Source organism: Ochlerotatus camptorhynchus, unplaced genomic scaffold (assembly GCF_037179485.1).
Source record: "Ochlerotatus camptorhynchus isolate MF236.1 unplaced genomic scaffold, CSIRO-AGI_Acam_v1.1 ptg000277l, whole genome shotgun sequence".
Taxonomy (NCBI): Eukaryota; Metazoa; Arthropoda; class Insecta; order Diptera; family Culicidae; genus Ochlerotatus; species Ochlerotatus camptorhynchus.
In genome coordinates this window covers 2,707,035-2,731,189 of record NW_027040766.1, presented here as the reverse complement: position 1 = coordinate 2,731,189, position 24,155 = coordinate 2,707,035, and the positions used below count along the sequence as shown (strand labels likewise).

The 24,155-nt window shown below is 39.3% G+C and overlaps 1 protein-coding gene across 1 annotated transcript in view; it reads right to left on the bottom strand.

The window, feature by feature from the left end:
* The window catches only part of Tdh (L-threonine dehydrogenase), a 470,436-nt gene that overhangs the window by 264,569 nt on the left and 181,712 nt on the right, over positions 1-24,155 (bottom strand). Inside the window, exons 2-4 of the mRNA XM_065227947.1 lie at positions 22,193-22,431; positions 10,256-10,437; positions 10,033-10,186 (exon numbers count right to left, since the gene is read on the bottom strand). Of these exons, the coding sequence (XP_065084019.1) occupies positions 10,033-10,186; positions 10,256-10,437; positions 22,193-22,431 (575 nt within the window). The remainder of the gene's footprint in view (positions 1-10,032; positions 10,187-10,255; positions 10,438-22,192; positions 22,432-24,155) is intronic.

The following is a 24,155-nucleotide window of genomic DNA, read 5'->3' as shown; positions in this document are numbered from 1 at the left end:
GAACTTAAAGAAAGTGGAAAAATTATGATCACAAATTCGGAAAAAGTTCAGAAACTTGCTAAGCAATTCGAGAGTTCCCATAATTTTGGTTTGGGTCTTACTAGTCCTATTATCTGAATATTTTCTCTCGGGAAAATATTTTTGATGATTCCTTGGGGACTGATTTGGACGAAGTAGGATCTATAACTACAAAGTTTGATAATATGAAAACTCCAGGTGATGATGGAATTTTCTATATCCTCATAAAAAAAAGTCCTTGTCTTTCTTGGTAAAACTAGTTAACAGATGTTTCCATTTCGCATACTTTCCTGATAAATTGAAAAATGCAAAAGTTGTTCCAATTTTGAAGCCGTATGAAAATCCAGTCTAAGCTCCTAGCTACCGTCCAATAAGTTTGCTTTCATCAATAAGTAAGCTTTTTGAAAAGATAATTTGGAATAGAATGATGCTTCATATCAATTCGAACTCAATTTTCGCAGATGAGCAGTGTGGATTTCGCCATGGGCACTCATCAACTCTTAAGAGTTACCAATTTAATTCGCTCAAACAAATCTGAAGGCTGCTCAACTGGAGTTGCTCTTCTAGACATAGAAAAAGCATTCGACAATGTTTGGCATGAAGGTTTGATTGCTAAATTGGAAAAGTTTAATTTTCCACTCTATATTATAAAATTAGTTCAAAATATTTAACTGACAGAACTCCGGAGGTATATTATCAAAATTCTAAATCCGATCGACTACATGTTTGAGCTGGAGTTCCTCAGGGTATCATTCTTGGGCCTATATTGTATAACATTTTCACTACGGACCTTCCTGCTTTTTCTCAGGATTGCTACAAATCTTTGTTCGACGATGACACAGGCATTTCCGCTAAATGAAGAAGTCTTCGTGTTAAAGGGTGATACGGTCAAAATTTGGTCAAGGGAAAACGCGTGTAAATCGGTGAAATCGTTTATTTAAAAAATCAAATTAAATTTCTTTTTCAAGTTCCATTAGTATAAAATTCAGGAAAAATATTCAGTTAGGCTTCCGCTTTTTCAAATCCGAATTGCCGGGCCTTACGCTTGACCCCTGCCATCAGATTTTGTACAGCCACCTTGTCCACCTTCTTCGCCGCAGAAAGCCAGTTTGCCTTGAACTGCTGCTAGCCCTTAGCAGTTTTTTTGGTCTTCTTTAGGTTCCGCTTGACAATAGCCCAGTATTTCTCAATTGGGCGGAGCTCTGGCGTGTTGGGAGGGTTCTTGTCCTTGGGAACCACCTGCACGTTGTTGGCGGTGTACCACTCCATGGCCTTTTTACCGTAATGGCAAGATGCCAAATCCGGCCAAAACAGTACGGAACAACCGTGTTTCTTCAGGAAAGGCAGCAGACGTTTATTCAAACACTCTTTCACGTAAATTTCTTGGTTGACAGTCCCGGAAGCTATGAAAATGCTGCTTTTCAAGCCACAGGTACAGATGGCTTGCCAAACCAGATATTTCTTTGCGAACTTTGACAGTTTCATGTGCTTGAAAACATCTGCTACCTTTCCCCTTCCTTTTGCCGTATAAAACTCCTGTCCCGGAAGCTGCTTGTAGTCGGCTTTGACGTAGGTTTCGTCGTCCATTACCACGCAGTCAAACTTCGTCAGCATCGTCGTGTACAGCCTCCGGGATCGCGCTTTGGCCGTCGTATTTTGTTTATCATCGCGATTTGGAGTCACTACCTTCTTGTAAGTCGATAGTCCGGCTCGTTTTTTGGCTCGATGCACGGTTGTAGACGATACACCCAGCTTATTTGCGACATCTCGGAGAGAGAGGTTAGGGTTTCGCTTGAAACTACCGGCAACTCTCTTTGTCGTCTCAGCGGCTTCCGGTTTTCGATTTCCCCCCGATCCAGACTTCCTGGCTGTCGACAAACGTTCCCCAAACACTTTAATTACATTTGTAACGGTTGATTTGGCAACTTTTAGCGATTTTGCCAACTTTGCGTGCGAGTAGCTCGGATTTTCGCGATGCGCGAGCAAAATTTTGATACGCTGCTCTTCTTGCTTGGACGGCATTTTGACAACTGAAGAGTGAATTCCAAAATCAAAATAGGAGCAACATTCTACACACACACACCTTCAAAATGAGGGGTGTTCAGGTTTTTTAAATGCAAAATTGAAAGAAATACGTCAAGTTGATATTGACCAAATTTTGACCGTATCACCCTTTATTTGCAACAGACTTCAGAAAAGTTTACATATTTTATCTTCTTATTTACAATGGATTTACCCTCGCAATTCGGCAGGTTCTGCAGAAATACCGCGAATACAACGTGCCCACACATCATTTGTTCATCGATTTCAAATCCGCATACGACACAATCGATCGAGATCAGCTATTGCAGATTATGCACGAGTACGGATTTCTGGATAAACTGACGCGATTGGCCAAGGCGGCGATGAATCGAGTGATGTGCGTTGTTCGAGTATCGGGGACACTCTCGAGTCCGAATCTCGAAGGGGGTTACGGCAAGGTGATGGACTTACGTGTCTGCTGTTCAACATCGCGTTAGAAGGTGCGATCAGAAGAGCTGGGATAGACACGAGTGGCACGATATTCAGGACTTCCATCCAGTTCCTTGGCTTCACCGATGACATTGACATCATGGCACGGAACTTTGAGATGATGGCGGAAATGTACATCAGACTGAAGGCTGAAGCTAAGCGGATTGGACTTGCCATCAACGCATCGAAGACGAAATACATCAGAGGAAGAGGTTCTAGGGAAGACAATGTTAGCCTCCCACCCCGAGTTCAAATTGACGGTGACGAAATCGAGGTGGTCGATGAGTTCGTGTATTTGGGCTCACTGGTGACCGCCGAAAATGATACCAGCAGAGAAATTCAAAGACACATTATGGCAGGGAATCGTGCCTACTTTAGACGGCTTTGGAGGACGCTCCGGTCGAATAAAATTCGCCGCCGCACGAAGTTGACTGTCTACAAGACGCTGATTAGACCGGTGGTCATCTACGGCCACGAGACCTGGACTATGCTCGTGGAGGACCAACGCGCCCTTGGTGTTTTCGAACGGAAGGTGTTGTGTACCATCTACGGTGGAGATCAGATGGATGACGGAACGTGGAAGAGGCGAATGAACCACGAATTGCACCAGCTGCTGGGAGAACCATCCATCGTCCACATTGCAAAAATTGTGGGCTGGGCACGTCGTAAGAATGCCGCACGACGACCCAGTGAAAATGGTTTTAGAAAGCGACCCAACAGGAACAAGAAGAAGAGGCGCGCAGCGGGCAAGGTGGATCGACCAAGTAGAAGGTGACCTGCGGACCCTTCGCAGACTACGAGGCTGGCGAACTGTGGCCGTGGATCGAGTAGAGTGGAGACGACTTCTTCGGACAGCAGAGGACAACAAGGCCTTAGCCTGATTGGTAAGGTAAGTAAGGGAGGAGGTTTCAGAAGTTGTGACCGGTCATGTATTAGGTGTAGCAAAACACGCTTCGAGATAGAGAGGGGGGTCTAAATTTGGTCAAAAATAGACTACGTCATTTATGGATGGTCCCTAAGTTGGTGCAAAAAACACATCATCAGTTATAATAAACTTATATATTCATAATAAATAAAAATATAACCTATAACCATCTATTAGGCTGTATTGATATTTCCCGGTTCTCCCATCGAATTCTCTAGTTTTTCCCGGTTTTCCAGGTTACTTTTATGATCCCCGGTTATTTTTCGGTTTTCCTTGGGCCACGAAGAATAGGGCAAACATATAAGGCTACTATGTCATGTACTTGGACATCAATTAATAACTAATTTCTTTGACGTTCAAACAAAAAGTGGCCTTCAGCAACGTTGTAGCTGAAGTAAACCTTTCCGTATATCATTATGGAGAAGGGTTAGGACGAAGAGTACAAAAAGGTTTTCCATAATAATTCCCATATAACTTAAAAGGGCCAGTGTAGTAAAAGTTCGCATCCAAATGAGCTCAAATTTAGGGACCTGATTTGGAATCGATTGAATGGGGAGCGAATTCGATATTAAGAAGAACCCTAATTTATAGCCAAGTGGCACCGAGTTTCATGTTTGTTTATTTTGTTTTAATACATTCAAAAGAAAAGACAATTTGGCAACAAACGACAAAATTCATTGCAGTAGAAGATCGCAGTAGGCCGCGCTTGAAAGCTGAGGTTTTTTTTTTCTTTTGCTGCGTATTTTTCGTAAACACATTCTGGCTTTAAATTTATTAATTTGCGTGCTAAAATTTAGTTGCAAGTGTTCATAAAGTGTTTTGCCTGTGTTTGCCTTGAATAGCTCAGTTGAACTTGAATCTAACCTCTAAAATATACAACGCAGATTCAGTTCCATTGTTCGGTGTCGATTTTCATTGCCTCCCGGGAGCCCGGTTCTCCGAGTTCGGATGCTACATTTTCGGCGTGTAGTTCTATTGAGAGATCGGTCCGGTTGGTGAATTAGCCCGGGAACGTGTCGATAATGTGTCCGTCGCGAGTTTTGGTGGTGATTCAGTTGTCGACGCTGCCGTGAATCAGCAAGTTTTCCGCTTGCTAAAGTGCTCGGCTGCTGATCTATCACCGGTGTCGGAAATTGCGAGCAATATGAAAGATGCCTCGCTGGATACGCCCAAGACTAGACGGGTGGCAGTTGGTGGCCGCGAACTGTTCCTGGGGAAAGCACTACATGCGAACCTCCTCCCAGATGACCATGGCAATGCAAGAAAATTTGTGTTCGTTAAAGGAAGTATGCGACATTGTAGAGAGAGTTCTTCCATAATAACACTGCCGGCCAGTGGGGGTTAGAGGGAATACACACACACAAACGACAAAATTCGATGCAGTAAAAATTGAACAAATCATTATTACACAAGGAAAATAAAAAAATCTTTCTAGAAGCACCATCTCAACAATTATTTGTTTTAGCAATTTCTTAAGAACTGCGTACAGGGTTACGAAATGATAAACCAAAACTTTTTCTTGAGTGTTTCTTGTCTTGTGTAGTAAGCACGTGAAAAAAACAAACTTTTCAACACGGCATCGAAAAATATAAAACAAAAATTCGGTTTGCCTTGTTGTGACTCATACGGCATACACTCCTCTTTGATTTCGGGCTGGTGTTCTTAGAGCACTACCCTATCATGAATTATCCGTTTCCTAAAAGGGGAGAATAACTGATCCATCTGAATATCCATCCCCCAATTTTGTTCGAAATCATAACCAGGAAGCACACGCCATTTAGTGTATTCCTTTGATTCCCCTAAAAATCGAACCCAAAAGTTTTAGGACTGAACCTTCCTTCACAAGGAAGCACAGAAACGTAGAACGCAATAAAACCGATGCACCAATAATGCTTCCATATTCTTGGCTCATACCCTCATACGTATAAGGGAAGTACGTACGAATGACAGCACCACACAGTTGTTTTCAGAGCAATGCAAAAAAATAAAAATGGCCTTGGTCGCCGGTCGGTACGGTATCGTGTTGCGCGACGGAATCGACCACCCTCGCCTTTTGCCATGTTGCCTTTAGAACATGATCTCTATCGCCCATTGCTCAAGGATACCCAACCGAAAAAGGGGAGCAAGGAAAATCCGAGCTGACGAGTCGTAAAACACGTCTTAGCCGTAAAGTGGCTGGTTTTAGTTAGTGCAGCGTACATTTTTATGCTCTGTACTATTTAACCTCCTCATGACTGGTGGAAGTGTTGCCGACCGTTGAAGCACTTAGTGCTGTTTGTTCACGCGGAGAGAAGTTATCCTGGCAGCCACGGTCTCAAGGCAATGCCACTTCTTCCTCACCGCACTCTAATTTTCGAGTATGAATAAAAAATGAGTGCAAGGACTCGGTTCTTCCAGGAGTTCTGTCTGACTCACACTGGCACCGCCGTCTGATTCTGTTTGGCCACGTCATGCGAAAGAAATTCTAGGCACTTTTTGTTTCGACGCAACTTGCTTTCAAGAAACGATTTCGCTGAAAAGTTTCATCCCCCTGCTTTCGAAATGAGAGATGTGACTGGAATACGAAATGATAAATTTGATTTATACGGGTGAAATTCGATAACGTACTTCGAGGCCTTTTGCCTTGAGGCTCTTGGTTTCAGCTGAGGAAATTGAATCGGAGGACTGGTAGAATATTTGAACTGGGAAATTAATATATTAGGCTCGCGGTTCTGAAGGGAAGGGTGACACTTTTTTAAGAAGGGAGAGTTAATAAATTTGCAAATTGAATGTTTAAAATCCCTTGAAGATTTTCTTAAATACCATCAAACTTGAATAATATATCAACAACAGTTTTCACGTCGGTCTTCCGTGGTGGAGACTTCCAACTTTGCTACAATAAAAGCATATCCATCGAAGACAACAGATCGAAAAGGCTTGCGATTTTGTATGAATGGATGACTCGACATTTGGTCTGTCTCTTGGCGTTTGTACGAGAAACCTTAAGAGTGACCAACAATCTCTGGACTTGACCCACAAGGCCACTGGATTTAACCCATAAGACCTTCGGAGTTGACCCATAAGACCATGAACTAAGTCTTTTAAGTAAGCCAATACATTTTACGCACTTGGTATACTCTGAAAAATGATTCATAGACCTATATTTTTATTTGAAAGGTAAAGGTTGAGAACAAGGCAAGAGATATTTTTAAAATCTTAGCCAATCTTTTAAATTCTGATTTTTTTTTACTTAGAGTGTAAAAAACGAGACTAAGAGAATATTTACGATGTAATTACTCAAAATAAAACTAGAGTTCTAGGACATTGAAGAAAATGATCGACGATTTAACATATGTGGACATTGCAAAGAATCGAAATTTTAAACTCATCAGGTACGCGAACTTGATGGAATTTTAGATGTGTGGATACATATTTATCTTAAACCAATCAGAAGATTAACTATATATATATATAACCAACCATCACTACTTGATCTTAATTTCTTTATTTAACGCCGGTCTCTGTTCCGCAATCGAGTGCCAATCACCGACGAAAAATTACTACTTGATGAAGTGTATGATTTTAGTTGCAATAAGGTTTTTATATTTATTATCACGAATAAAATATTTTACATGGATATTTCAGACTGTTCAGTTATTGGTAACAAAACAAATTCCAACTTTCGGTATTTAAAGTTTCAGAGAAGCTTAACGCAAAATTCAGCTCCGAAACAACTTTGGAAATAATTCCAATCTAATTAAGAGTGCATTTTAGTTCTGAGAAGAATTCTATGATGTTTGGATGAGGATTCTAGGCCCAATTCTAATAAGAATTCAAAATTAGTTCTGAAATTTCGCTTATGGGAGCTATGAAAATTCCATGAAAATCCCGTGAACTAGAAAGATGTTCTCTGCCGATAGTTCTAAAAGAATTCTGGGTGAATTCTGAACATACTTTCAAGAGAATTCTAAAGAGTTCTAAATTAATTCCGAGAAGAATTCCAATGGAATCGAATATTGAGGGTTCAATTTTAAAGGAATTATGAGAAGAGTATCAAAGTTTGTGATAAATTGTTTTGAGAATTCTGAGGAAATACTATGGGAATTCTAAGGAAAATACGAATTGAATTTCCAATCGAAGGCAGAGGAGATTTCCAAGGTTATTCTAAGCAGAAATTTCTGAGGTTAATTGCATGGATAGAATTTCTGCAGGTTAAATTGCATGGATAGAGTAGAATTCAAATAAATTTAAAATGAATATATGGAAGGAGCCTTCAGGGAGTTCCTAGAAGAATCAATAAAAATCGAACATAATCTACTTTAACTAATTATGTGTTATTACTTCATGCGTGGAGATTTTATATGATATATGATGATATATCATATGATAGATGATGAGATTAAATTATAGAGTTAATAGTTCCGCAGTGTTAGCAGTGTAAAAATTGTAAATACAAAGTAGAAAGCGAGCAAAGGACAATTTTGAGGAAGGTGTGAATCGGGTAGTTGTTTACGTCAGATGGCGACTTGAGTGTAAAACAATCGATAGAACTGTTTCCGCACATCGAAGGTACATGAGCAAATCGGTGATCATCCCTTTTGCCAGTTGTGGCAGGGGGAAACACCCCTCACCATCCATCATTAACGGATTAGCTTGGTAAAGGAGATGCCCTATCCGATTCGTACCTTCCTCAAAATTGTCCTAGGTTCGCTTTCTACTTTCTATATACAAATTTCACACTGCCGTACTATAACGGAACTATCAACTCTTTACTTTCATCTCCTCATCGATCGTATAAAATGTCCTCTTTAATTCTGATATTTGATGTTAAGAATTTCCAACTAGAAAATCATCTATTCCAAGAATTTTGTTGATTGTTCTGCAAAGAATTTCAAGAATGCAATATTATTTTTGTAAAAGCTTATTTGCCTCTAAGTTTAAGAGAAGGGGAATTATTCTAAAAATGTTCTTGAGATCATTCTGCAGAAATTCTGTGAAAAGTTCTTAGCGAATTATCAAAGTTACCTACATAGATATATCAAAATTTTAAAGATTTCGAACGCAAAATCAAATTCAAGCTCATAAAAAAAAATGAGAATTACTATTTGCTAGTCATCATGTATAACGTAAGCAAAAGTAAATTATTCAAAATGTTCTTCACAGGAGATTCCGTTGTGAGATTTGATTAAATTAGAGGAATTTATGAAATTTGATTTTAAGCTCAATGATTTCAATATCAAACCGTACTTGAAATTCTAAGTTACCATATAAATGGTTACTTATTTTGTATTTACAAGTCACTATTTCCATAATTTTAGTCACTAAAGTCACTACTATTATATCGCATCAGCACTACCAGCCCTGTTCTTCTCGTGTTTGTCGTATTAGAAGCTTGATAAAAGCTTCTTTCATCGATCGATCATCAAATAGCAGAGAATGTCTTAATATGGCCGTGAGGATGTAAAGAAAAAGTCGACGAAGAGAATCTGTTAATATTATTTAGGACCTAATGCATTACTCAGCTTGAATTGAATTGGAATTCTCCGTAAAGTTTAGAAAATAAATGCTTTCTAAGTAGCCCTTGTAATTATCCTCGGAATTTCCTTCCTATATCTAGAATCCATTCTAAAATCTGCCCAAATTGCTTTCGGAAAAACGTTCTTATAAAAGTTATTTAAAGTGACTATATCCTGAAAATCTAGTCCAGTTCGACTTGATTTTTTTTAAAAGAGGAGAAAGTACATTTTTTAATGTGTGCTTTGATAATGTATCGCCTTCTTTCTTCTGCGTACTTTTCCGTTCGTTAGTTTAATGAACACCCAACTAGGAACTAAGCGTACTGTAGCCCTGTAACAACTTTTATTTATTTTTTGAACAAATTTTCCATTGCAATTCAAGCAGGTATGGCGAAAAAAGGGACTTTAGTGACCACCTTTAAAAAAGCAACCCGCTATCAATCATACACAATTCAATGTAGATCACCTAGGGGAAATGACGGCTTCGGCATAACAGACTATTTTCGGCAACCCAAATTGAAACACTATTTTCACTGGATTTTCTTATGAAAACACTTCGCTGAATGCATGCAAACGATTCTTTATGCTTTCAGCTTCAATTTGACTATATTTTTACCACTGAGAAAAAGCAATCTAGCAGGGTGTTCTTGAAATGAAACACACGCACTACAAATTGTAGCTGATTTCGAGTTGCCGATAATAGAACAGCAGATTTACATGCAGTTCAAATGGAACGGTTGCCCAAGAAAAACTGTTTGCCGACAATACTCGCTCTCACTAGAGAAGATTGGAGCTTTGTAAAAGCGTTTCAAAACAGTTGTTGACAATTCTTTCGACTGAAATTGTTAGAGCAGCTGGCAGCAAAAGATTGTAATCAAACCAATACTGCATATGTGTGCGTTCCATAGAGAAAAAGGCTATAGAAAGAAGGTCGCTGCTTAGGTTGCCGAGAATACGTAAATTCCCCTATGTCAATAATTGAGTTACGAAAAATTTCATTGTAAAACTAGTTTTGAACAGACAGCTCATTTGAAAAGTTCACCCAACCATCGATTACAGATCAACAACAAAATTCATACTTACAGCGTTGTCCGGATGGAAAATATAACTAGCAGGTGAATTATCAACAATAACTATCTTTTGTAAATCTCTCCCTAGTTTGTTCAGATCCTTCACATAGTTGCCCATGTGATAGACGCACGATTCGCGAAATAACCGCGCCCGAAACACGTTCCACCTGCAAATGGGGAGGATGCAAAATAAAGTAAATTTCATGTACGTGATTAAACCATAACAAGGAACTTACTGATCCAACAGGTCCGCCACAGGGTCAGCATACTTGGCCAGCGACGCCGTAAACAGCACGCACTCGTACAGCTCGCCCATCTTCTTCAGGAACTCGTCGACGTGCGGTCGCTTCAGAACGTACACCTGGTGCACGGTTCCGTCTATTTCAACTGGCACTATGAAATCGGCGTTTGGAATTGGCTGCAATAAGAAGATCGTATTTGTCAGAAATCAGTGCAATTTTGGGTGGGGGAAAATATGAGCGGATCTGTCCGTCCCCTGGCGGCAGTTTCGGTGGAAGAGTGAGCTGAGGATAATCGGGTGCAAAAGGGCAACGCAAAAGTCGACCGACAATTGCGACAACAACGGCCAGGGACAACATCGTTGACGACGACGACGACGATGATGAAGGATAATTGCATTAGGCAATTATATTGTCATTGTACACACTGGCTACGGTCGTCTAGTCGTAAGTTATATCGACCATGTGGAGGAGAATGGTCCCCTGGTTTTCTATAATGTTAGGGGTGATATGGTGCGATGGATGGCGGAACTATGGCGACTGATGTTTGTTTGCTAATGATTGTGAAGAACCCATAACTCACGGACAGGAGGTATTATGGAATGACGTCTTATCTGGGTCGGAGAGCTAATAAGAAATTATGAACTTTTTGTGACAGCATGTTACGACTTTGTTGGTATTCATGTAATGTAGATTGCGTGTACAGAATCCTACGGAGTGAAGAATTTAAGTGAAGTCAAAAAGTAATTCCGCAAATTACTCATAATTCATTCTTGATATCAATCTCAATTGCTCCAATCAAAGCTTCAATCAATCAGCCACTTTCATCCTACACATCATTCGCCGCCACTTGGGAAGAAACACTCTGTCGATTCCGCGCAATGATACACACACCAACCTTCGAGAGTGGGATGAAATTACCGCTCCATCTTTCATATAGATTGAAAATTGCACTCCTTGCATGCATTCATGTGCATCACTGTTGAAGTGGTCGGCGGTTGTTTAGTTAGATGAAGAACACAGTGCTACTCTGCTCCTCCAATCGACAGTAGCCGTAATTATTATTGTTCCTCATCGCGTGCAACGGCACAGTCAAAGCAATGTGCACACGTACACCACTCGAGGAGAAAATTACAAGTACAGGTTGCGGAGCAGAACTTCAAACCATATCAATAAAAAGGTAAACAGTGCAGCTAAACACCTTCCTTCCACTTAACCTTAAGTGAGTCACACACGTTTCAAGTAGAAGGGATGCAAATGCGTTATTTTCCTTGCAATCGTTGAATAATTCTAAATACAGGAATTTGATCACCTTGGATGGTGGGTGTGGAATGCAATTCGATGTTGAAATTTGAGACCTGCCTAAAGGACAGTGGAGGAGCGAGAAAGGGGTGGTGGGAAAGAGGTCAAGTAGTGTTGACAAGAATTACCAGAACAGGTGTAACATTAATCTTGTAATCACGTCCGTCGGCCTGTTCGATTGTTACGAAGCGAGCAAAGCGTCGGAGGCGAACATAAATTCACAGCTGCGCGCTGGAGCAGGAGTTTTATTACTATGGTGCCGTTTGCTGCAGTAGTTATAAAATTGAATAAAAGGAAACCGAGATAGAGAGCGAGACAGAGAGGAAGGACACGGGCGGACGATTTTGTTAAACATCTAGCATTATGTTTGTATACAAGAATTCAGACATGGATTCACGTTTATCCTTTCAAACAGCAACGTATACAGTGGATGGTCTAATGCACCACAGGTAGAATTTTCTTTTTTGTGAATGAAACTCAAACTGAATCGATCAGAATATTTCTACGCTTCTGTCAAATTTAAGACTTTATAATTTTTCAAAATGTCGCTATTGAAAATTGAACGAATGTGCAACTGTTCCTATGATAATTAAAATTATCACATATCGCCTGCGAAAAGCGATTTCCCTAACACAGATTTCAAATTTGTATTCCAACCGGTCTCACCTAACGGTGTTTATTCAATCACTGCGTGATGAGTGATGGCGTTCTCCAGTGCACAACCAAAGGCTGCCTGCAAGCAGCGAGCTGCAGCCAATATGAGCATCCATAGAAGGAGGGAGAATCCGCACCGCTATTTATCATAATCAGTAGTTCTTCGTGAGTCCCTGTGGGCCATCTATGTCAAGCGCGTCATACTGAAGAGTATAAACAGGCAGAACCCCGCTCAAATTCCTATTTCTACACAAAAAACAAGCTCCTGATGCAGTTTACCAATAAGATTTATTATATAAGACCACGTAGTCCTACGTCACCATTGCGTACAGCCCCATAGGCCTGTCCCTTGTAGTTTTTTAATACAGCGCTATTTTTTCAAGCAGCTTTGAAGTAACTTTTTAGTTTTTATTTTTTATTGAGAAACAATGTAGAGAATTGATATTATATGTATCGACATTTAATCGATAGCATAATAAGACGACTTTAGGCTCTACCAATTGGCCAAGAGTTCAGGGATTTTCAATTTAACTCAAAGAACTTCGTAACACTTTAAGGATTTTTAAGAAGTTCAGGGATCATCGGTGAAATTGACGAAACTTAGAAGAAACTTTGGTAACTTCATAGAGCTTCAGAAAAATTCGTACAAACTCAGGGAGCTTTGGAAAAGTTCAGAAAACTGCGTAGAAGTGGCAACTCTATTTAAGTGTTGGGATCTTCGTCGAAGTTAAACATTATTAAATTTCAGAGTACCTCATTATTGTTCATATGATTTCAGGATACTTTTTTGAAGCCGCATGAGCTTGGAATTACGTACAAGTTCAAGAAATTCTATGCGTGGAACTTCGCGGAAAATCAAGGAGAAACGTAGAAATGCAGCAAATTTTGTAGAAGCTTTGGAAATTTCGTAGTATTTTGAGCAGCTGCATAAAACTTCATATAAGTGCAAGAAATTTTGTAGAAGACCTAAAAATATATCAACAAACTTTTAAGATCTTCATGGATCCCCGCATCAGTTTAGGGAACTTCGTTACAGTTTTGACGTAGGACTACATCTGTGATTTCTATATGGGGGTACACTTTGTGAAAACCGAAAATAGAACATGTAACAACATTATGAAAGATTTTGAATGTTAATAACTCAGTTGCCCGTGGACCAATTTCAATAATTTTATCACCAATCGATCAGAAATATTCCTACTGTAAGACTTTGTCATTTTACAAAAGGCCACTTTTGAAAATTTTACGAATGTGCAACTGTTGCTATGTTAATTAAAATTATCACCGATTGTCTGCGAAAAGCGATTTCCCTAACACAGATTTCAAAGTTGCATTCCATCCAGTCTCACCAAACGGTGTTTATGCAATCACCGCATGGTGAGTGGTGGTGTTCTCCGGTTGGCAACGAAAGGCTTCACGTAAGTTGGATTAGGGCGTAAAAGCTTTTTAAAACAATGACTTTTTTCGGTGATATCTTGAAAGTCAAGGCTCGCCCATGCAAATCAACATCACCATCAGGTAGGGTAAGACTTCTCCTACCCGACGGTAATGTTGATTTGCGTGAGCGTGCCTTGAATTCCTAAAAATCATCGAGAGAAGCCATTATTTACAAAAGGATGTTACGCCTTATTCCAGCTCTACCTAGATATGTTTAAATCTAACATACCATGTACTTAAAACAACACTGAGGGTGCAATTTCAAAAACCAAAGTCGGTCGTGGCATGAAAACGGTAGGGTTTTGATCCAGAGATGATGGATTTTAATTCTTAAAACGCCAATCGATAGGATTTGCGTTTCAACGAATCTGTTAAAATTAAGACCCTTTCATTTTTCAAAATTGAAAATTGCGCGAATGGGCAACTGTTGCTATGTTAGTAAAAATTATCACCGATTGCCTGCGAAAAGCGATTTCTCTAACACAGATTTCAAATTTATTCAATCACCACGTGGTGAGTGGTGGTGTTCTCCAAGGCTGCCATAGAAGGAGGAAGAAGTCGCACCGCTATTGATCGGAATCAGTAGCTCTTTGTGAGTCATTGTGGGCCATCTATGTCAAGCGCGTTATACTAAAGAGTATTAACAGAGAGAAGCCCTCTCAAATTCCTATTCCTACACAAAACACAAGCTCCTACAGCAGTTAACCAATAAGATTTATTCTATAAAACCACGTATTTAGTCCTACGTCACCATTGCGTAGAACCCCATAGGGCTGTCTCTTGTAGTTTTTCAGAGATCTTACTGCTAAAAAGCTCAATGAACTTCTTGAAAGTTTTGGGAACTTTGTAAAATTTCAAGGAACTTTCCAGATGTTCAAGAATATTTGTAGATGATGGGTTTTCAGAAGTAACCGTAGAACTTCATTTCAAATAAAAGAACTAAAATAACTCAAAAAGCTTTTGTAGAAATACATTCAATTAGTATCTAATTTCAAACGGGGGCACCAATCATACAAGTTTAGAGTTCAATCCTTTCGATTAGAATTAAAGTTAAATTTGAGACTTTAATCTTGATTTTATCTCTCGTGATCTTAGAAGTTAGTTAGCCCGAGGCATCGAAAAGAAAATCTAGATAAATGCTAAATAATTTACTTTTTTCATCAAACATTATTAACTGAACATTCAAAATCCAGTAGGTATTTTAAAAATCTAACGAAAATTAAATTATAATCAATTTTGATGATTATAATTAAATTTTGAAAAAAAAAAACGATTTGTTGGACTACCCTAACATGGCAATGGTCTCCCTAATGACAAAATAAAAAAAATACGGGTCTAATATTTTGCGGTAAGGAACAGTACTAAAAAATTAACGAAATTCTGCGAACCACTATATCTGTTTGCTATGGAATGGCTGAACAATGTTTTTAGTAATTTGAATTACATGTTTTTTAACAGAAAATTATTTAAAACGTCTCAAACGTCTGAGTATAAATTGCATAACAGACCGATTAAACAAAAGATTTAAAAAATATATCAAAAGTTCATGTTTAATTTTAAGGTATCCATAATTTTAAACGATCAAAAAGTTTTTATTCATCATGAGCTGTTTTTTTAAAGAAAAATTTCAAACATAGTAGTTTTTTCTTCAAATATTCGAGTTTTTTTTTACATTTTTTTTAAGTCTGGGACCTCCCTTAGCTCAGTCGGTAAAGGCGCAGCTACAAAGCAAGACCATGCTGGAGGTGGCTGGGTTCGATTCCCGGTACGGTCTAGGAATTTTTCGGGTAGGAAAATTTCTCGACTTCCCTGAGCATAGAAGTATGATTGGACTTGCCACACAATTATACCAATGCAAAAATGGTACAGGCATCGAATGCTCTCAATTAATAACTGTGGAAGTGCATCTAGAACACTAAGTTGAGAGCACGCAATAAGCTAATATATGCGATATGCAATAAGCTTGAAATTCGAAGAAGAAGAAAAAGATATATTAACTAAATTGACTCTCTGTGCTTTTTTCCGAATTGGCTATTGTAGCTTAAGTTATTTCCGTTGACATCGTTTATAGTTTCAGGGTGGCAAGTGAATTTCTGATTTTAAATTTCTGTTTTTTCCCGGTTTTCCTGGTTTCTTCTATACAAATTCCTGGGTTTTCAAAGCTTTAAATTTGTCAGTTTTACAGATTTCCTATAATTCTTCTACATAAGAGAAATGTCTTAAGTATATTATACATATATTTACTGAAATACTTCAAATTATATGCTTCGCACACACTTAGTTTTTTTTCTGCCTCCGCTCAAGCCTTAATCCTGGTAATTTTCTGAATTTTGAAAACATTTGATGTTATAATCATATTTTGTTCTTGGTAGATACAATAAGAGGTTGAAAGGCAAGTGTTTGACACATGAAACCTGTCAAATTTGCTTTCAGATAGTCACAATCAGCGATTTTACAACTCGCGAGCGCTCACTCTGAGTGAACGCTCACGAATCATAAGATCGCTGATTGTAACACTCTGGTAGCGAAATTGACAGATTATATTAGTCAAACACTTGCCTTTCGACCTCTTCTTGTATATAACAAGTACAAAATATCATTATAACATCTAATGATTTCAAAATTCAGGAAATCATTTTTTTATAGCAAGTGAGTGGAAGCAACCCTGATCCTGGTTTAACTAAATGGGTTCCGTAATGCACCGAAATCCGGACACTTAGTCCAAAAATCCGGACACTTTAAAAAGCTGATTAATATGCCCAAATACGATTCAAATGCCACGAACATTTTAGTAGGATCCTATAGTGTCGTCCATGTTCATCTAAAATAATTATTATGTTGCCAAGTGGGTGTCATATTTATTCAAAAATGTAACGTCCGGATTAAAAGACTGCCCGGTATTCGGTACATTACGGTACATTGGTCCTTAGCGAAATTGACAAAAACGATATAACTGACATATAAAATGACGATATAATTGACAAAAACGATATAATATAAAATGGCATCACTGTTGGGTGTTGACGTTTTGCCAATCGTTGCTAAGGTTGACTACTCGGTTGAATACTTTGTTTAACCAAAATTGAGGCTAGTGAGAGAATTTGTTGTCATTTATAAAACTAGTAAAACAACGATTCAATCAAGAATTTAAGAACGACAAACCGGTTTCGAGGGTCGCTCTGAAAAAAATCTGTAATCTCTGAACCGTGAATCTATTTAAATCTAACAAAACTAAGTCCGTCTCATCCGATTCACAGCAAAAATCCCAGTGGCGCGTGATTTCATCCAGAACAGCTTCTATTCTGGATCGAATTCAATCTAGTTCATGGCCGGTCGAGAGTAGAAACACTGGAATAAGCGACCAGTGGAGACACTGTTATGATTCCAATCGAACTGTCAAAATCGGTTCCAATCTGCAATGTTTACAAATGGTTTGCTTCAATTAGGTAAGAGTATTAAAATCGTTTAACAATCACTCATGAACTCGCTCGTCGGTGCATTGGCGAAGTCACTTGCAACCAGTTGGAAATGCGAGTCATGCCAGGATTGCTTTGATGTTTATCTTGTTGCCAAATTCATGTTTTTTTTTTCTCCGCTGGTCTCTTATTCCAGTGTTTCTAGTCGAGAGGGTATTGTCTATACGGCAGTCAAGACGGCTGAAACTGGTTACCTCCAGCGACCGACGGTTGGTCAAAAGCTACCTATTGTGCAAACTGGTTGGATCCCGTGATCATCAAAATCAAAAACAAACCTGGAGACAATGAACGTCATTTTATACACGTTCACAGTCATTGGTCACAATTGATATTGGCTACGATGGGATATCCACAGGACTTTATAGGGATGTCCATATAATTTTGAATGAAGTCCCAGTACTGCTGGGGGAAGTCAATGGGTATTAACCACACATATTCCATCAGTCCTGGATCGGAGTACGATTGCCTTAGTGCAATAGTATAGGACAAGTCTGTTGTACTAGCTCGTATCAAGGGACCCCAGAACGATAGGTGGTCTGCCGATTGGTCAACTGTAAAGCCTTGCTCATTACAGAAAATTTGATTTGAGGCTTTATTAGAAACTGGCCCGAGGATGTTGCTACTAGGGTGAGATTGAATTCTCGCCCGTTCAAATTCTGAGTTACTTTAGTCGGGAATAATTTGATAGGAAGCAGGTGGCAATTTTGGGTTACGCCTTCGTTTCTGTACAGCTGCAAGGAATCAGCAGCAGGGACATCGAGCCGGAATCTGGTGGACGGGTTGAACACCGTACAGGTTTGATGGCTTTCACTTCCATGGAATTCATGGAATATTGACACATTGATAGGCACACTTTGATTGAAACCACGTTCGGCATAGCGCTTGGCACAGCTTTCGGCGCTGCTCAAAAACTCGGCACAGATTAAAATGTGCAGATTTGAATACCCCTTGGGTAACAGTTTTCATACAACAACGAAATCTAATGAAAGCTCGCACTTTCTCTTCCCTAATAAACAAATACCATAAACGAACTGTATCCCAGATGGGTAAACTATCCCACACATGGTTTGGATGATACCCCGAACACGTCGTTAAGCTCTCTTTTATGGTTATTTTTATTAGGGTTGTCAATCACGTATCCATCCAGCACCGAAAGCAAGATTTGTGATAGATCAGTGCACGAAGATGTCAAATTTGACCATTTTAGGTGGTTGCCATCACTTTTACTCTGGTGTAAAATGAAAGGGATACAACAAGACCAAAGTGTGAGGTTAGGGACCGTGCACTGATGTATGAGCTTTCATTGTGTTCGTACTGAGAACATAAAGCACAGTTGCGCCGTCATGACGGCAGCGAAGAAAGCTCTGATGCTTTTCTGCTCGATTATCAAAGTGTATTGAATATACAGGTATATTATTTTGCACACATCACACATAAATAGTAACGTCATCATTTCAAACCGACATGCACCTGAATATTATTATTTTTCCTGGTCTTGCTTAAAAATTCCCAGTTTTTTCTCAGTTTTTCCTGGTAGAAAAACATTCCCGAAATTTGCCAAGTTTTCCTGCTTCACTTGCCACTCTGTAGTTTTTATATAGTTTGTAATTATTTTACAAACATATTAAAAAACAATTTTTTTGTTTTGAAATGAATTTACGATATAGCCATCACAAATTTAATGTTGTATTATTATTGTTTATAATGTTTTCTGATTATATACTCATTCAAAGTTTCATATTTCTTGAAATCAATTGTTTTAGTTTCACGCATTTTTTTTCTACATTCATGGAGCATTATCAAAGTAACTCCAAATCAAAATACTGATGTTCGGTCACAAAACTAAAAATTAGTGCAAATTATTTGATTTCCGTTAAACATTTCACTAGCGATTTGACTCTAGGATCCGCAGTACTTGTTTAAAAATAAAATAAAATATGAAAAACATTCATTGCTGTAAGAAATATTTACAATAAACTTTAAAAAGAACTATCAATGTTACCCCATTTTACGGTACCATGATTTTTACTTCTTTTTCTCTACAACTTTTTCTCAGACGTCATTTTGATCAGAAATTCCGTTTCCGTGCTACATTTTTTTTTTAATTTAAGGACGCCATTTTCAAAATGTTACAAGATCTAAAATGGTCGAATTTTTGCAGGAATGTGAATCATTGCCCATAACAAATAATTAGGCAAAGTTTCATACAAATAGGAGAAGGTCGATTCAAAAACATTTTGTTTTGCTATTTTGCTTGGAACTGCTACACTGCAAGAAGAATGATATACATTGAAATAAATTCAAGTGTTCACTCGACTGTCGACAGAAGCAGACCACTCTCAATGTGTGTCACGCGATCGTATTTTCTTTCCTTTAACGTCGGTCTCTGTTTCGCAATCTAGTGCCAATCACCGACGGACATCGATTGCCATCCATTGACGGCAATCGAATGTGCAGAAAGGCAGCTTCCACACCTGCGTAGGATATCGTACCCATTCAACACACATGGGCCGAGACCAACGGCTTTACTTCCCTTCCGAAGGAAGACGTGACCAGAGATTTTTATGCCTCAGAAAAATCCCACCGACCTCGGCTAGGATTGAACCCAGACCCATCGGGGTGTTAGAAAGCAGTCACGCTTACCACTACACCACCGGCGCCGGCTACGCGATCGTCTGTTTACTCGGAAGCAACCTTTGTGTGGTCCTCCTCATTGTTCTTCATCAACAGTTCTTTCAGTCGATGCGTCGTCGACTTTGGAAAGCAACCGTTTCGTGATGAATGTGTGAGTGCTGGCCACGCTTTGCGTCCATTGCTGCAATGGAAGCGTTTTGACCCTTGTTGGCGAATCTGCCATACAATGAAACCACTGGAAGCGGCTCCCGTTCTGGTGGAGGAGGCTTATTGGATAGCGGAAGATAACATGTTTATTGTGTTGTACCTTTTGATTATAGTTTTAAGATGTATTGTACAGTGACTTTAGTGAGTTGCCTTTTTAAGGGCTTTTTAGTGACTAGCCTGAAAAAAGTGACTATGTCACTAAAAAGTGTCTCGCTATCAGCCCTGCAATTATAGCTTTTGAGTATTATTTGTCCTTAATATCAAGTGTTCATTTGAAGTTAAATCGCTAAATGAATAAATGGTCAGCAAGTTGTTTCCCAGGATTGAACCTGCAGTGTATCGCAAAATTGAGCATAGTGAAACATTTTTTGAAACATTATGAATAGATAGGGGAAATTTCTCTAATGTTGGCCTATGGATCTAAGATTGGGCCCATCGCTAAAAATCTGCTATTTATCAATTTTATCTAGGTGAACGCGTTATTAGCACGTTACTAATGGATATTTTTGGTTGCTATTGAAAATTTAGTCGATTGCTGAATTTATGTATGGGCCCAAATTAGGGACACTTAGGCCGACATTACCTGCATCTCCCCTATATTTTTTTTAATCTTGGCTGATGGTTAAATAGATGTTTAGTGGGGGGAGACCCCGGCGTAGCGGTTAAGATCCTACATCTCACGCCAAAGTCACGAGTTCAACTCTCACCTCTCAACACTCATTCAAGTCACGAATGACCCAAGAGCGTTAAAGTAACTATAATATAAAAAAAGATGTTTATTGATTTATGGTTTTAGTTTTGGACTTTATTGGAATAACCTACATGAAGTTAGATTTATTTTAGTAAAACGTATGATTTTTATCTTTTTACCTAGTGGACGAATTTTAGTAAAATTATTGGAATATGAATGATCTTTACTATGACTAAAAATGAGCTAAATTTCAAAAAGTTTAGTTCATTTTATTTTAGGTTTATCAAGGAAAAGGCGTTTTCCCAAAAAGCTCTTACTTTTAATAAACGCAACCCAATAAGCCGAACACTGTACCAATAATTGATAAATGTATGATGCTTCAGCAGCCAGAAATTCAGAAACCTATCTCTTTAAATTGTGCGTTTAAAGCTGTTTTTTTTTTTCTGAAATTTAAGGACATCTTTTTCCTTTGGTTTGTTTTTTTCCGTCGATCTTGTTTTCCGTGCTGAGCACCAATGCTACCGACGTGCCAGGAAGGCAGCTCCCACACCTGGACCCTACCTATCGACCCATCAACTCATGAACCGGGGACCAACGGCTTTACTTCCCATCCGAAGGAAGGCGTGATCAGAGATGTTATGCCTCAGAACATCCCGGCGGTGCCGACTGGGATTGAACTCAGGCCTGCTGGGGTGAGAGGTAATCACGCTTACCACTACACCACCGGCGCCGCTATTTAAGGACATCGGTACGCTCAATTTTGAGATACACTGTATATTATCTGATCTTATATATTTGATCATTACCGGACATAAGCTAGAGGTGTTGGGTTAGAATATGTAGTGTAATCTTTTTACAGTTTTAAATGCATTTTAATAGCAAGTCTCCTACACACTTTAAATCAATAACTCTAGCTCGTGTAGCGAAGAAAAGAACTCGTATATTCTGGCATTCTCGTAACGAAACAGGGGGTAACGCCCCCACCCCCATTAAAACAACGACTTTTGTGTACTTGAACCACCCTAATCTAACCATCGCCAAGAAGCCAGCGGTGACATGCAAACATGCCAACAAAGGCCACCAATGTAGGTTTATCGGTTCAAGACCTTGGTAACCCTGAAAAAGCTCTGACATTGAATGGAAGTTATTTAAAACACGCTACATATACCAAATATAAACCATATAGCAACAATATAGCCGCAATAACTTGTGTCCGCTATCCTTCTCGTATTGCTTCTTTTCTTCTGCATGCACTCCGGTGCATCGCATCGCGCCCGCTTTTATTCCACATCCATAGAGCGCAGCGCATTGCAGCACTGCATTGAACTTGAACTTGCATGGATTCCCGCCCTCTTCGTTCCACATGCTTGTACGGAAATAAACAATCCAAAGTGACCTTTACCACCCAAACAGCTCGCTTATTAGCACTCAACGACATCAGCCATAATAATGCACTTTCACCAACAACCCGCTCGTAAGGATCGACCCGATTGTACATAATTATAAATACCTTTTCCCCCGCCTGCCACTTACCTTAAAACTGCTATGCACTAGTGTTTCGTCTAAGTCTATCACCATGCACTTTCTGTGCATATCCGAGTGTCGCATCTGTGGCAGCAGATACCGGGGCTGGCCCTGGATTGGCGGGGGCGTGATCGAACCATCGATGGGGGTCCCATTTTGATTGCTTTTCGTCCGCGCATTCCGCCAGCAGCAGAATATCGTCTCGAAGAAGCCCCGTTTGGGGGGTTTTAGCCTATCTACATTGTTCACTGCAAAATGGAGAAAGAGAGAGAGAGAGAGAGAGAGAGAAAAAAAACGATAATTAGTGAACTAATGGTTGCCAATCAAATGACGTTTAAAGGAGTGAGAGTTTTAAGGAGTCTGGATTTTTTTTGGGAGATAAAGTGAATTAGATTCCCAGACTGGCTGTGGGATGGGAGAAATATACCACGTTGTTGTTTTATTACTGGGTTCGTCGAAGGTAAGCTGCAATGCTTTTTGAATTAATGAGCACATACAAATGAGGTAACCTTGATGAGCAGCCGTGAAAATACAAACACACACCCTTATAGAGGCAACGAAACCCGCAACGAAGTCGCCAATGACCACAAAGAAAGCAGTGCAATTTACTGCAACCATTAGAAGGTGCTGTAGATTACCTTTTTTTTCTACCGCCACCCAGCCGTTCAGGCAGAAAACGTGATCTTTTTGCTGATTAGATAGGTTATCTTTCCGTAAACACAAGTCCGCTCGTGCTTGGTATCATTTACAGCAGTGCTATCGCATCCTTTTGGTGCGCTGCGGCAAGGTCGTATACTGCGGTTCGTGTTCCGACAATGTATCCAGAGAGATTGCAGAACTGCAGCATCTTCTTATTTTTCTAGGCGTTGATTACATTTTACAACTCGAAAGATTTCCTCGACCGAACCGGGAATCGAACCCGACGCCTCCGTCTTGGTAATACCGGGCCTTTACTGACTAGGCTATGTACCCGAGCAAAGTCTGAGATCAAATTGAAATCTAAATTTGATATTGTGATTTCGCTGATAATGATTACTCAGGTTGCTGCCGTTTTGGTCGTTTTAACGGTTAAAATATCAAAATTGAGAGCAAACATATCTTCCTGTGACATCACATTGAAAACTATTTCTGCTATCAGTGAGAGCAAACTGAAAACCAAATTTGATATCCATTTTTCCTGTTGATACCATAACAAGTATTCAATTTGAGGTATTTCTAAGGCAATGAAAACAAACCCACAACAACATATTTTTGAAGAGCAAATGTACAGCAAAATGAAAACAAAATTAGGTATCAAATTTGTCAATTGCGTAAACTGAAATCAAATTATGATTTCAGTTTGATGTTGATATCAAAACTTGATTTCAATTTGCTGTCATTTTGATGCTGGACTTTGCTCGGGTAGCTCCAGACCTGCAGCATTGCTTCCATTTTTCCGAATTGGCTAGTGCATATACCCACCTCCCCCAGGTTTCCCCGGTATTATCAGCCACATAAACCACGAATTCGTGAGCAGCGTTTGTTATCATCACGAGAGTAGCGAGATCCATTTCGGAGCAATTTTCAAAGAAGAGCAACAATTTCGTTCTTCATTTTTCACGCAAAATCCCACGTTATAAATATCCAGCTTTCGAATGGAAATATGAAACCGCTGGGTATGGCGAGCACGGCGACAGTCACGTTTCTAGATTTCTCCAGGGAAATGTCAGGACCAAAATTTGCCGGTACCGCTTCCAGCGAGTTATTTTCCAGCGGACACAAATTCCCATACTGGCGCAAGAGACTTTGATGAAGGTAATTTATATTCGACGGTTTATTTTACACCCTTTGCGCGCCTATTCGTATTATTCAATGATTCTCCCATACCATAATACAATCAAGTGAAGTACTGGCGGCAGGTAGGATCTAATTTGGTGATGATGTTGCTGATGTAGCATTATGGTAGACAGTAGATTGTTCATTTGAACTAAAA